Source organism: Dermacentor albipictus, chromosome 3 (genome assembly GCF_038994185.2).
Source record: "Dermacentor albipictus isolate Rhodes 1998 colony chromosome 3, USDA_Dalb.pri_finalv2, whole genome shotgun sequence".
Taxonomy (NCBI): Eukaryota; Metazoa; Arthropoda; class Arachnida; order Ixodida; family Ixodidae; genus Dermacentor; species Dermacentor albipictus.
In genome coordinates, this window is record NC_091823.1 from 188,789,941 (window position 1) to 188,805,272 (window position 15,332).

A 15,332-nucleotide genomic window follows, 5' to 3' on the forward strand; every position below is an offset into this window, starting at 1 on the left:
TTGAATACACAGTAGTAACATGAAGACGACAAACAAAAGCCATCAGCCATCAACTGCGTGGCAAATCTGAGTGCAAGCTATTCTCTTACCAAGTATACCTGTAGGCATTGCGACCAATGTGCTCCCAAGATGTATAAGGCATTAGTCATTGCAGAGGTGTAAGGACATGACAATCCTAGGATGATTATGTTCTTGAGGCTTTTTTTACCTACTTTCCATCTTTTGAAACGTGTATACTTCAGTCATGAAAACGAAAATGCTACAACTGGTGTGTGTGATAAGTTTTGAGTCTTATTTCCTAGCAGCTCATTGAAACGAGCCACGATGACAAATTCAAATGGTGTTACCTCATCACACATTCAAATTTCTTAAACACAAACAAAACCAGATAGGCATTAGCGTGAGCATCACTTAAATACATTACACAGGTTTAAAGTTATTGCACCACTTTGTGCCAGGTAAAAATGTTAGAAACATCAAAAATGTTAAGATTCTACGGCCAACCGTGAAAACTAAATAAAAAAATCGTTAAACTTTCTTAAACGGATACAGGAGCTTTACAACTGGCCATCTTTATTTTATTTATTTGTACATACTGCAGCCCGATCGGGCTATTGCAGGAGTGGGTGTGAAAGGCAGAGAAATGAAAAATAGTAAACAATAGAGGCCCAATACGAACAGTACAAACAAACGCAAACCAAAACTATTCAATGCCCGCAAAGAATAAGTTTAAAGGAAGAGAACGAGTAGCACCAGGCAAAGAATTCCAGTACTCGATTGCACGGGGAAATAAACTGTATTTAAATGTGTCCGTACGGGCGAAATAAGGTGAGATGTTTAGGTGATGGTGACTTCTAGTATTAGGTGGGTTCGCAGGAGTTAGGTAGTTATCCGAAGATATACGGCAAGAAGAGTTAATAACGCAATACAAAAACTTTAGTGAATCCGTGCGTCGGCGATCTGAGAGTGGTTCTAAGCCTAGGGATGAAAGTGCGGTATACGGCGAAAAATCCCTATCGTACCTACGACATATGAAGCGGATCGCTTTCTTTTGGATGGCCTCAATTTGAATAATGTGGCACTGTTTGTGTGGATTCCAGACGGGAGAAGCATAATCGAGTATAGGCCGGATTAGCGATTTATACATGAGTAGTTTAGTATCTCTTGGGGCTGTGGTCAATGTGCGGCGCAGATAGCCTAACTTTTTCAGGGCTTTTGAGGTTATTAAATGTATGTGCTTCGACCAAGACATACTGGGTGTGAAAACGAGACCAAGGTATTTATATTCACTGACGCTCTGAATTGGAGTATTATTAACTTTGTAAGTAAACGCGGAAGGGGTCGTTTTATTAGTGAAAGTCATAACAACGGTTTTACGGACGTTAATTGTCATTTGCCAGGTATCGCACCAAGATCTAAAATTAGAAAATGATTTTTGAAGCTGTAAATGGTCATCAAAGGAGGAAATTTTATGATACAATACACAGTCATCAGCATACAAACGTATATTTGAGGTTATGTGATGAGGCAAATCGTTTATGAAGATCAAGAAAAGCAACGGACCCAGCACGAAACCTTGTGGTACTCCTGAAGGCACCTCTGTCACCCTGGAATTAGCTCTGTTAAAGGACACAAACTGAGATCGATCGGACAGAAAACTAGAAATCCAGCTGAGAATGTGGGGATTATTAAGGATGGCGTCAAGTTTATACATTAATTTCGTATGAATCACTGTATCAAATGCCTTTGAAAAGTCAATGAAGATTGCGTCAATTTGGTTGCCCATGTCGAGGTTAATACAAATGTCATGTGTAAATTCACTTAGCTGTGTTAATGTGCTGAACCCACGTCTGAAGCCGTGCTGGAAATTAGTTAGTAATTTATGTGACTCGAGGTATTCCATAATGTGTTTGTAAATAATATGCTCTAACATTTTTTTGGTGATGGACACGCAGATAGATGAGCAGCCATTCCACTGAGACGAGAATGTTGAGGGCTTCGCATGGAAGTCTGTGAGACACTGCAGAGTAGTTCTTGGTCCACATGAAGGAGGTTGCTTGCATACACGTCTGGGCCACCATACTGTATGCATGGTGTTACCGGAACCTTTTCCCCCTGCATTGTGGTAAAAAATCATGGTTAAGTTTATACGATATTTCATATGCAAAAAAAGAGGTGAGGCATGCAGACAGGACACGAGAGTAGAGAAGTGAACACGAACGCGAAAAACATGAAAAATTTTCAATAAATTCTTTTATTAGATAAAATTTTTATACTATGTGTCATTCATTATGAGGGTTCATAACCGCAACATATTTAATATATAAGCAGTTAGAATTACCAGCTTGGTCAGCTTGTACAAGCTCGTTTGAGGCAAGAAATCGAGTTTCACATACACAACCTCAACATTCTTGATTGAAAAAGGAACACCTCAGATGACATGCAGTCCTGTGAGTGGGAATTGCACAGTTCAAGAAAAACAAATTAAAACTCACAGACCGATCCTGAAAAAGGAATAAGCACCTGCTACTGCAAAAAGCGAATTAATTGATAGGTTTCAGAAGCACAAGGGCATCTTTGGCCAATGAGTGCCAAGTCTATACTGCAAAAGATAAACTTAGTGCATCTTTACAAAGCAAATATATAAAGATGACTAATGCCTCACAATGCATGCACAGATGACTAATGCCTTTAATGAATGCACACGTACATCCACACGCTACACCCAAGTGTAACAGCTGCAGAATTAAAATTGGGCAGCAACAAAGTCGCAACCTTTAACCATTGATCCCAAGCTGCACTAGTGACTGGAGGTAGTACCAATATCGCCAATGACGAGTCGCACTCTTTCTGCCCGATGTTATGCTGCTCTTATTGTCAAAGATGAGTTACAGTCGGCATTGAGGGAAAGCTGCCCTCTAGAGCAGCTCTTATTTTTGTGTTATTTCTAACCAGAGATCAATGAAGTAATATATTTTTAGAATGAGAATTACACCGAAAAATTGAGTACGTAAAAAATTTGGAAAATTTGGTACATTTTTTCCGGAATTACCTTGGGGGTTAACGCCTAAAGTGGCAATCCAGAAACTAGAACAAGTTTTGACATGTTTGCTGCCAGTGAATGCTAGAAAATATGTTGGCATCTGTAGTTTTGTCTAACAATGCAAAAGGGATTCTTAATAACTGAGGAAATAAATGGAAAAGTATCATGAAGTATATTTCGTGAATGTAATGCAGAATCACTCCACTTCTGCTACTATATAACCTCCACTTGATTAACCTGCACTTTCTGAACCAGTTCAGGAGGTGCTGCATTCCACTACTCATTCCGCCAGTTCAACGTGGCAGCAACTTCACGTTCTGATTTGTTTTACTTAGTGCAGGCTTTGTACAGGGCGAGTTCACATCAATCCCTGCACTTGACCGAAAGGTAGTGCATGTTGACGCAGCAGGTGCGGTGCCGCTTCTGCACGAGCGAGGTGCAGAAATCAGAGTTTCATACAATAATTACTAGAGGGAACTCTGACGTTAGTGTCCACAGGAGATCAAACAAGAACGGCTGTAGCAGCATGGAAATTATGGGAAGTACATGGATTTGCCTAAACGTCGTCTGTTGGGCTTCAAACGGCTTTGTGACTTTGTAAACTAGTCATTTTCAACAATATACTGTGTAATAAATAAATAAACATTAAAATCGTCCGACCACAGGATTCAAACTCAGCAACTCTAGAACAGAAGTCATATTGAAACCATTAAGCCACGGAGGCATGCAACGACAAGCAAGTGCAACGACCTCATGAATTTATCGCGGGCATACGAGTGCCTTGAGACGCTTGGCGCCTTTCGATTTGGCCACCTAGACAAGCTCAATCGTTGCAATTAATAGCAATTATGCGTGTTGGCACCGTCTTCTGCACTTCGAAGAGCACAGACTGCGCTGAAATTTACGACAATAATATTTATATAGCGTATAATACACAAAGCCACAAGAACGTCTGAATTTACAAGCACGAATATCAGACAAATCCATGTGCTCCCCATCATTCCCATGGTGGTACGACTGCAGCGCCAGAGTTCCCTCTAGTAATTACTGTAAGAAACTCTATGGCACAAATAACTGAAGTGCCTCGCATTTTGTTCTGGAGCAATAAACTAAGTTTTGCTGGTCCCATAAATCTTACTGGTCATTATTTCCATGTTTTAGTGCAGTCGCATGTCTAGTAGGCAATTGCGGTATTTTGCATAAACATTGCAAAGCCAACTGTGATGAATGTTCACTGTGGTAAATTGTTTATGATCGAGTAGCATAGACTACTGAAGCAATCTCTGGAAAGCAAGTGAAGTAATTTTCTGATAAGCAGCCTTTAAACAGGATTCGAGCATATGACACATGCACCTCAGATATGCAGATAATATTTCCTTGACTCAGCAAGAAGCGATGCTTCATGTTCCAAGAGGCTACTTCTATCAAAGCAGTGTTGGTGCTCTCTAAAAACAATGCCAATGCAGATGATCCAAATATTTTTCAAGGGCAACAGTTATGCCTGAAATCATGCTAGATTAGTTTTTTTAAGCACATGCTCAGACCATGTTAGAAGTGCTTCTTAAAATCCTTCTATTTATTAGACTAGTCATATATCCGTAAACAAAGGCTACTAATTAGGTCCCATACTATATCATTATCTTAACAAAAACTTCACTTAGTAATACACATGCTGTGATAAGATTTGAGACCACATTGAGATGCTGAACCAGGTGAATTCATTATTTTTAAAATGAAGCTCCTGTTCTTCCAAACGAGAAGAAAGGATACTGAGGGTCAAAATTTTTCTGAATCACAGCTGGAAAATGCCATGGAAGGCACGTGGAAACTTATTTGTAATATTTTATTTAAGTGTAGAAATGATAAAGGGAAATGAAAACGGTAAAAAAAACAACCAGGCATGGGGGAGAACGAACCTACAGCCTTTGCATTAGGCATGCGATGCACTAACCACTGTGCCACCCAGGCAGCATTCAACCGTCCACAATGGCCCCTCAGATTGTCGACGCTCGAACACGGCCGTAGTACCACAGTGGTTAGTATATCACATGCGTAATGTGAAGGTTATCGGTCCGTTCCCCACCCACAGGTGGATATCTTTTAATCCACTTTCACTTACCCAGAATTTATCATTTCTATACTTCGTATAAAAAAACTTAAAGCATGTTCCTGTATGCTTTCCTTGGACTCATTATCTGCTGGCTTTTTCCAGTTCTGTTACTTCCAACACTTATACATATTCTAGTCTGGTAAGTAAACAGTTATGCATGATGCTGGACTGCAATATAAAACATTATTGCAGGGCCGTGTTCTGTAGAATGCCTTACATTGCCCAGGCAAGGTGTATTAATGTCAATCTGAAAAAAAAATTACCACTCTAGGCAGAAGTGCTGTGTACTGCTGTGTGCAACAGGGTTTAACGAAAACAACTTGTTCAGAAATGAAGCCACCAAACAATGTGGAAATATGAAAACTAAATGAAAATTCGTGCAGTTGCATGTTAAAAATTTAGCACACCAACAGATGAAGACATAATGAAGGAAGCGCGAGGATGGTTTATTTTGGACACACGAGGCAATATACTTGAAAGATGCATATGAGCTTACACGTGGATAAATATTTATGTAGCAGCTAAACTACGAACAGGCCTAGAACACACTGATACAAGGTGTCGAGCATGTAAATCTTATAATGCCCTTAAGTCAAAGAAACACGGCTGTTTCTCATGATTCGCTACACATGGCTGGCTCACACAACTTAACCACTTCTATATATGCCTTGTAATTACCAGGTGGTGTGTATGACATGTGCAAGCTTTAACTATGTACAAGTGCCACGTAGCTGGACAGCACGAAGGTAATGTCGTTTGCCATCGTTTTGAGGAAGTGAAACCAATTCTTGCATGTTTCCTAATTAGGTAATTAGTTATTAACGATTATTTAGCTGCTCAAATATTATATTCAAAGCAAAAGTGTTAGTGCGAAAATTGTTGAGCGTCCTGAAAAATTCCCAATCCAGCTTTCTACTGCTCAATAGGTGCAACACATTTTTTTTTTCTTTCAAGCTTGAAAGAAGCCAGTGAACACATGCAAGAAGTGCCATGCAACTAACCGCTCGTGCACCTGAACACCATTTGGCTCCTCCTTTCATGCTTGAAAAAGACTTTTTGAAAGGAATATTTTAGAAATTGATTAATTATTATTGACTATGTTTTAGGTAAAATGCATGAAATAGTGTGACTGCCACCTCCATTTTCGGCGACATGAATTTACTCAATTTTCATGTCCAAATCCAGCTATACATGGTGCGTGTTTTGAGCTGGTTCTGTAATTTAGGCTGGTTTTCACTAATTGAAGCTTCGGACCCTAATAATCGAGTCAGCCTAAAAAGAAATTGGTACGTAAACGGTCGCTGTCAGTACTCCATCCTCCTTTAACTTAGTGCGAAGTGCTTCTTAGCGAGGAAGTTGGTAGTTCTAAGCAGTATTTCTCATTTTGACCTGGTGTTATAGCCCACTTACTATGATGCCATGCTGCTCAGTCATGCTGGTCCCAGCTTCAATCTAGGCCATGGCAGCTGCCCTCCAATCAGGGTAAAATGCAATAACGCTTATGCACTTAGATTCAGGTGTATATTAAAGAAGGCCAGGTTACCAAAACTTCAGGTTGTGACTTTGGAATGTAAAAGGCCATAATTTAATTTTTAAATCTAAAGGTGCTTTATTAGGAGCAGGGGCATCATTTCGAGCTTTTACTGCACTGCCATGGCACCAAGAAGCTCCAAGGAAATAAAAACAATTTCTTAGACAATGTAAATATCTTGCAAACAATTACAAACACTTCTCTGCATGCACCTCTGTTGCTGTTATATTTAGATCCGTATGCCAAGGCGGGTTATGATGCTAGAACATGTTTCAAACTTGTATTTTTTACCGCTTTAAAGTTGTTGGTTATTTTGCATCTCATTGTGTGTCGAACACACATTTCATACATCAATTTCTTCAGAAAGTGCACTCCTCTTTACTTATTTGTGCATGCAAAAAGGGTTCAGAAGAACTGCTTTCTGCAGATCTGTATAACAAGCAAAAAACAATTCTATGTAGGCTGCACAAAGAGAAAGGATTGGTTTGTAAACATGTTATTTAGTTCTTAAAAAAAGAGGCAGCTGTCAGTATTCTGTTCCAAAGTAAAAATCGCCCCTACCTGGCTCTGCTTCATTTTCCGATGTTGATGGTCCATTGGGGGGCACTCCACTGATAGGCTGCACTTTGGCGATGTCGGGTGTGCTGTCACCAGGCCCAAGGTCGATCGACATCCTCACCAAAAGTCGAGTCCAAACGCTATACGCCTCGTGCACCGCCTATAGAAGCGCCACTGAAAGCCACCTAGCGGACGCTTCCAACAGTACACGCGGGTGCAGTAGCAGACGACAACCCTTTGCAGAAAGGATGGCTGAAGTTCGCGGCTGCGATTTCTCCTTTGTTCGGGTGCCAGGCTGCTGCTTCTGCTGTGACAGCTGTAGGGAAGATGCTGACCTCTGTGCGAGCGGGTATGAACACGATGTTACCGGTGTTTAGCACAACATGGCCCACATACGTGCAAGATGTGTCCCGCAGACAGATGCCATGAACCCCATTTACATGACGTGGAGCTCATGTTCACTAGCCGATAAATTTTGTTGAGCGATGCGATCTCTCGATGGTCTTTTTTATTCTACCCTTGCCGCAATGCTCCTTCTGTACCTGAATAATAAGCACCCGTCGTTAGTGCGACTTATATCAAACAAATCCGCATGGTGCAATCTCTGCATATGCCGTTGTGATTTTTCTGCCGATGAATACATGTGACATCGTCGAGTAAGTGCAGTCGAAGTCGCCTCAAGAAGAGTAATTGCTAATTTATTGATGGAAACGCGTACACTAGCCAACGAAGTCACCAAACACACGGGTTAATAAAAGCGCGTGTTAGTGCTGTAACGCCGATGCAATTCTGCTGCATACGCCGATGAACTACCGTTCCCGCTGCAGTTTGTGCAATTTTAAATTCCCCAATGGAGCTGCTTGGAAACATACAAAGCTAAAGACTGACTAACTTTTCAGTACTTTTTTTTATATTAATAGAGAGAGGTACATGATATATTTAAAGGCAGAGCAGCGCCAGTCAAAGTAGATGAGCGCTGGCGCCAAGGCCCGGTTTAGCCGTTTGTAGCGTAAGTATAAGAAAGAATTCAGTTGAGTACAAAACTCAAATGCAAGAAGGGACTACGTTGTGAAACAAACAAATCACTCGGCGTGTTAAGTTTGCTCAGGCAGCATCGAGGTGTGATGACTTCCCAAACGGGACGCGAACTTTCCAGCAAGAAATGGAACAAAAATACCATATGCAGCAGCTAATAGCAATTCTTGCCCTGAACTGCCTATTTTCTAAACACATTTCCAAAAACGCAAACAATATTTAAGATGCCCTCAAGCGAAAAGAATGAAGCTGTTAAAGAAGAACTTCCTTGGTATCATTCCGATAAGACACAGCGTGATTTATACCCTTTAAAAACAAGGCAGGGTGAAAACTTCGCAGCTCAAAAGAATCGACAAGAGTTATGCATGGAGTAACCAGCAACAGTTAAACATTTATTTATTTATTTATTTATTTATTTATTTATTTATTTATTTATTTATTTATTTATTTATCACAGTACCCACAGCGCCAGTTTGGCATTACAGGGGGGGGGGAGGGAGAAGTACATATATCATTGACAAACAGCAGTTGATATAGAATACATGAAAAAAAAAGATACAGATCAGGGCAAATCGCCGTCACAACAAAAAGAAGAAACAAAGAAGCAGAGCATAACCGTACATGTGCGAAGTGAAACAAAGCGGTTCTGTTCCGATAACGGCTCAAAACGAACGGAACGTCACCAGCGCACCTGGCCCCGCCACCTGCAGTACCTTGCTTGCGCCGCCGTCCAGAGCAGCACGTGTCGCTGCAGCGCTGTCGCTTATACTTGTCAGATCAAGTCTCATAACATTGATAACGACATGGACTGCATGTAGATGAGGAAGAGTCACACTGCTTACGCACATTTAGACAAATCCGAGAGGAGTTCCTGTGTGATTTTTTCAGCGGAAATGTGCAGTCAGCGGTGGGACCTAGAGTTGACAATGCCTGTAAGAGGGGTGCCAAGCTGTTTTTTTTGTGATATTCTTGCCCAGCTCCCAAAGATCTGCTCAAGCTAAGACTTGCTGATGGCTGTATGTGTTTTTCTTATTGTCGCATTCCCTCGAACGACCACGAATCCTACAGTGTAATGACATTAGAGCAGTATTCACGTCCAAAGGGAGACGCAGCCGGTAATTGGGCTGCCTAAGGTTTGCGGCCCGGCGGCAGCTGCCCTCCCGTACCCCGTTTCCGTTGACAAGTTCGGGGGAGGGGTCTAGAGCAATCTTACACCCCCTCCCCACAGTGGCGTAGCCAGAAAAATTTTTCGTGTGGGGAGGGGGGGGGTCCCAATTGAACGTGGAGGGGGAAGGAGCGGGGCCATTGCCATAGCAGCAAAAAGTTTACTGTTAGTGAGCGTTATAAGTGCCCGGCGTGCCCCACTTGGCTACGCCGCTACTAGCCTACCGCCCCCCCCCCCGCGATCGATGCAAATCGAGCTATCAGAACGTGCATGACACGCATGCATGACATAACATGAATGACATGCCGCGAAGCTAGCATGGATGTCGTCACATCATCATCATCATCAGCTTATTTTGATGTCCATCGCAGGACGAAAGCTTCTACAGCGATCTCCAATACCCCTGTCTAGTGCTAACTCGTTCCACGTGTCTTCAAGTTTCCCAATTCCATCACGTCCACATTATTCTCTGCCGTCCTCGACTGTGCTTCCCTTCCCTTAGCCCCCATTCTGCAACTCCAATAGACCAGCAGTTCTCTCCCTTACGCATTGCAATGTCTGCCCAACACGACTTCCTCTTAATGTCAACCAGAATATCAGCTATCCCGGTTCGCTCTCTAATCCACATCGCTGTCTTACAGTCTATTATCGTCATGCCTAATATTTTTCATTCCATCACTCGTTGCGCGGTCCTCAACTTCTTCCCAAGCTTCTTGGGTAACTTCTAAGTTTCGGCCCCATACGTTAGTAACGGTAGAAAGCAATGTTTAGCAGTAAGCTCCCTGATCCTGATTTAGTAATGCCATCCGTAAGCTCTCTAGCTAATTTTTTATTTTTGTTAATTTCCTTGATCAGAGGCCCCTGCGATTAATTAACCACAATAAACGTATTTCTGCGCCGGTTCTAGAGGCTGACTGCCGACCATGACATTCGTTCTCTCGCCAGGCTGCGGAACATTACTTTTCTCTTCTGCATACTAACTCTCAATCAGACTCTTACACTTTCTTCGACAAGGTCCTCAAACGTTTGTCGCAAATAGTCTGCAGCGTTGCTGAGTATGCCAATGTCATCTACAAACCGTAAGTTGGTGAGCTACTTACCGTTAGCCCTCACTCCTAACCATTCCCAGTCTAACTGGTTGCACACCTTTAAGTATTCAGTGATAGCATTGTAAATGTTTTGCCATTGATCATATGAAGCCTTTTGCAGATATCTGGCTATGCAAAGTCTGCGCGTTAGTGTCATCCGTTCGATATCAACATTCCTGGGAAACTTCATTTTTGACCACTGTTCGGAGCCAGTGCGCTGCTGCCTAGATGCCCCGATCTAATCATTCCAGCTACCTGACTCAAGCGCAGGTAGCGCGCGTTTCATGTATAGCCAATATCAACGCCTTAACAGGCAATGTTAATTTATCATATACTGTAAGCTTGTTCAATTACTCCCTTTTGATTAGCGCGTAAACTAGAAACACTGGGGTGTTCCAAGGGTGTTTTATTGTTGAACACCCTTTTCCATTAAAAAGGGTGTTTCAAGGGTGTTTACGCGGCTGAAAAGATTAATACACCCGCATTACACCCATAAGGGTGTGAAAACTTTATGAGTGTAGTTTATTCTGGTTAAGGCGGCGGCCGCACTGCCAGAAAATTTAAACGTATTTCACTTCGCATGATCCTTTTACCACCGCCTTTCGTGGATTCAATCCCTATTCTGCTACACTGTACCAACATGATCAAAAGACGATTTTTACAGCAGCCGCATCTGAAAGCATGAACTACATATGGGCGCCAATGATGGCCGAGGGAAGGCATCACTCCACGAATTTATGTCGGAAATTCAGACATTTTAGAACGGCGTGATTGAAATAATAATTCTAGTTTACCAAAACTGTCTTTAAGTCACAATTACGATGAAGTTTAAGCAAGTCAGAGCCTTATGCACGCTCTTTTTATCCCGATGTCCCTTTTTCTTAGCACCTTGCTGCATTCTGGCAAAGCTCTCATTTCTACCAGCTGTATTAGGGTTACAAACAAAATAATGCATGTTTTTTTAATATTCTTTTCCACGTGCCTGTGAACAGTTGTTTACGAGATATTGAGAAAAAATTACGATGGGGTTTTCTTTATTTTGATTTTTAAATAGCGTTCATTTGTGTCAAAACTTCAAATTTGAGGCGAATTATAGAAATGGTAATTTGTGATACAGAAAGAATATTCAGCACAATTGTTGAGTAAGTTAAGGTCTCACAGTGCAGCGAATTTCAAAAGGCGACTTGGATTGATTTAGTTGATCAAAAATCGTAAATAAAGCAACTTTTAAAGATTGTAGCAAATTAAGGAATTTTTCTAAAACACTTCCGTTTTGCACGGAAGCCTCAAACAGTGTTAGCTAACCCTTCTTTATGTATACGTTTTAAACACAAGAATGTATTCTTTGTAGCTGTAACATTGTATTTCACATCGTTGTGGATTTGTGAAAATGCCTTGGGCATAAAATAGGCACCTCCACACTGAAGAATCTGGTTATTTTTTTTCCCCTAAAATATTTATTTCCAAAAGAAGCCACGTTCACTTTAGTGCTACCGAGTGATATGCGCATAAAATATAAAATAATAAATGAAATGTAAAATATCGATTTTTTGACCTGTGTTGATCTCTCGTGGAATCCCCCAGGGATCGTCCCACGTGTGGGGAGTGCTTAACGCCTGCTTCACCTCCGCCTCGGTTCAGCACAGCATGGCACTATCTTCGGCATTGGTCCACGTGGGGGCAATGCTTAACGCCTGCTTCACCTCCGCCGCGGGTTGGCCCGGCATTGCACTATCTTTGGGATCGGCGCACGTGCGGGGAATGCTTAATAACGCCTGCTTCACCTCCGCCGCGGGTCGGCCCGTCATTGCACTATCATCGGGAAGGGCTCAAGTATGGGGATTGCTTAACGCCTGCTTCACCTCCGCCTAAGGTCGGCCTGGCATTGCACTATCTTTAGCATCGGCCCACGTGTGGGGAATGCTTAACGCCTGCTACCCCTCGCCGCAGGTCGGCCCAGCGTGGCACTATCTTCGGGATCAGCCCACGTGTGGGGAATGCTTAACGCCTGCTTCACCTCGGCCGCGGGTCGGCCCGGCATGGCAGTATATCCGGGATCGGTCCACGTATGGGGACTTTTTCGCTTACCCTGACACGAAAGTTTCCCTGGACAGTCGAGGTGTACAGATTCGCTGTAAAACATTGAAGTGCCTCTACTACTCTAGATTAGTGCATACAACAACCGCTCTCACATCCCTTGAGAATTCGCGACGAGCAGAAACTTGCGAGCGCCAGGTTGCACGGAGCCTCCCTTGGTTTCACGCGACCTCTGGTTCTCTCTGGTGCGCATCGCTCTTGTGCAACTCTTGCGCACAAAACCACTTCAGTCCAATCCACGCTTCTAGTGTTTAGGCGCAAAGATTGACGCCGCCGTGAAGGGAGCTGGAATTGCGGCTGTTGGAAGAGCCCATACCGCTTTAGTTCATCGTGAGAATAAAATGAGTGCCAGAAAGGTGCTGCTGACGCTGTGTAACACTCGCTTCTTGCAGGGTGCCGGCGCGCCTCCTCCGCCAACGCCGCAGCAGCAGCCGCGGACGGTGTCGCAGGAGGCGTCGTACCTGGCGCTGCCGTCGGACGGCGACCAGCCCGTGCAGTTGGCGAACCCGTTTCTGAACGCAGCGCTGTCGAACAATCCGCTGGCGGCGGTCTACCTGGGTTTGCAGCAGCTCAACCAGCAGCAGGCGACGCTCTACTCGACTGTGACGCAGTCCAGCGTCTACACCACCACGGACACGGTCTTCCACACCAAGCTGGTCAGCTTCTACGACGGCCGGCGGACGCGAACGCGCACACTGTCCGAGTCACTGTCCACCACGGAGCGCACGCTGACCAGCTACACGACCAGCGTGGTGCCCTACCTGAACACGCAGGCGCTGCAGCTCCAGCAGTTCCAGCAGCAACAGCTGCAGCAGCTCATCGGTACCCAGCTGGGTGTGGTGCCGACGCAGCCACCGGCGCCACGCTACACCACCGTGACGTCAACGTACACCACCGTGACAACGGCCACGAGCTACAGCTCCAAAATCTACACGCTCATCTACAACGCGTTCAGCACGCGCTACCGGACCGTGACCAGCTCGAGTTCGCACGTGACCACACTGACCGTCACGTCGACGTCGTCTTACCTGGTGCAACCTACGGCTCCTCCAGCAGCGTTCGCGCCGCAGCTGGCGCAAGCGCTGGCGCCGGCAACCACAGTCGCGCCCGCCTTGGTGCCATCGCAGCCGGTCGCGGCGGCTTAAACCTTGCGAAAGTGCGAACTGTCTGAAATGAACTGTTCCTGAGCCGCACGTCGGCAGGTTTGGCCGCAGGCAGCGTCCGCCGATCGGCTGGCCAAAAATTCCGTGCTGACTGTGAGGTCGGCTCCACGACGGTTGACGAGGCGGCTGCGCTTGCAGCGGTGCCGTTTGCCATACCAAGAGAACTGCCTTTCGTGCTTCGAATGGCTTCAGTTCAAAGGTGTCGCACGAAATTACTCGAAAATTCAGGCCCATTTCCTGTGAGCAAGAAGAGAATGTTCCCAAACATATGGAGGGCGAGAAGCTCGATCTGTCCTGCAGGAATGCCCGTAGCCGTGTTTTTATTTTCTTCGAAACGAGCTATAAAAGAGTATTCCCCACCATTTGGTGCTTGCTGATTTTGACGAAAGCCAGCCTCGTCCAGAGTCTAATGAACTTTGTTGCAGTGAAGAATGGGGCGCTTTGAGTGGAGTGAGTCTGTACGTCGAGAGACCAACCACCGTGCGCTGGCGGATTAACTAGTGAAGGAGGGCCAACCAGACGACTTATACTCGGCAGGGTCAACGACATAAGCATGTCGACCACTCTAGTGCACCTCGTCTTCAAAATTTTCGTAAACTGAGTGACTCTCACCAATGCCTCACCGGGCAGACTAGCGCCGGCTATGTGAGCAACACAAAAATTATTCGTACCTATTTATTATTCGAGCATGACATTTCTCATGAAAAAGAGAAGCAGAGTACTGTGTCTTTCTTTCTAACGCTTGTCTTTTGTTCATACAAATTTTCACCTTGTTGGTTTGAAGAGTGTTCATGTAAAAATAAAAGTCTACGATGTGTTTTACCAATGCATTTCTTTTTTATAGATATAAACAATATCCTTAGCACTTTTGCTAGGCTTCAGTTGTGTTAGTGCGCAGCTCTTATAACCCTGACACACGGACACTCTAAAGTTATTTGGGTAAGGGCACATCTAACGGAAAGGCGTTCAAGCTCAGTGCCACACGACAAAGGAGTGTTCCTCTCCCGTTGGAGTTCCTTTGCGAGAAAGGAGATCGCGCATCCACTTTTCGAGTGGAAAAGGCGTTACTCACACACAGCGTGCACAACTGGTCAATAGAAGGAAACCTGCCACACAACTACGATGCCCCAGTAGTAGTTTTTGTTTTACCTTGCAGAAACGTTTTAATCGTTAGCGATAATCTGATTTGTCGAACAGTGAAGCTTCACTCTAGCTATACTCTCAAACGCTCGCATCACGTCGCTAGTGCCACCATGTTGAATTCCGGCAGTGTTATTTGTTGCGTCGTCGTCGGTGTGTTAGCACCATGAAAACATCGTTCGTTGCGCACGTAAGCTTACCTTCCGCGGTTGGTGGCTCCAGGGGACAGTGAGGAAGCAGTCAACATGGAGCTGTTCATCATGAGTCTACGTTTGATGTTGTCCACTTTCGCCTTGGCTGCTTTTATCTGATCTTCAAGAGATGCGAGAGCGACAAGCGTCAGAGCGACCTCAACTCTTGCTTCGTCGCTAGCGTTTCGCGGAGCCATGACGCAACTGCGCA

General features: G+C 44.2%; 1 protein-coding gene across 2 annotated transcripts in view; it reads left to right on the forward strand.

The window, feature by feature from the left end:
• LOC139057684 (uncharacterized) overlaps positions 1-14,612 on the forward strand; it is a 504,738-nt gene extending 490,126 nt beyond the window's left edge. For both annotated transcript variants that reach the window (XM_070536400.1, XM_070536401.1), the window contains exon 8: positions 13,020-14,612. In XM_070536400.1, the coding sequence (XP_070392501.1) occupies positions 13,020-13,772 (753 nt within the window). In that variant the 3' untranslated portion in view covers positions 13,773-14,612. The remainder of the gene's footprint in view (positions 1-13,019) is intronic.
• The last annotated feature ends 720 nt before the right edge of the window (positions 14,613-15,332 follow it).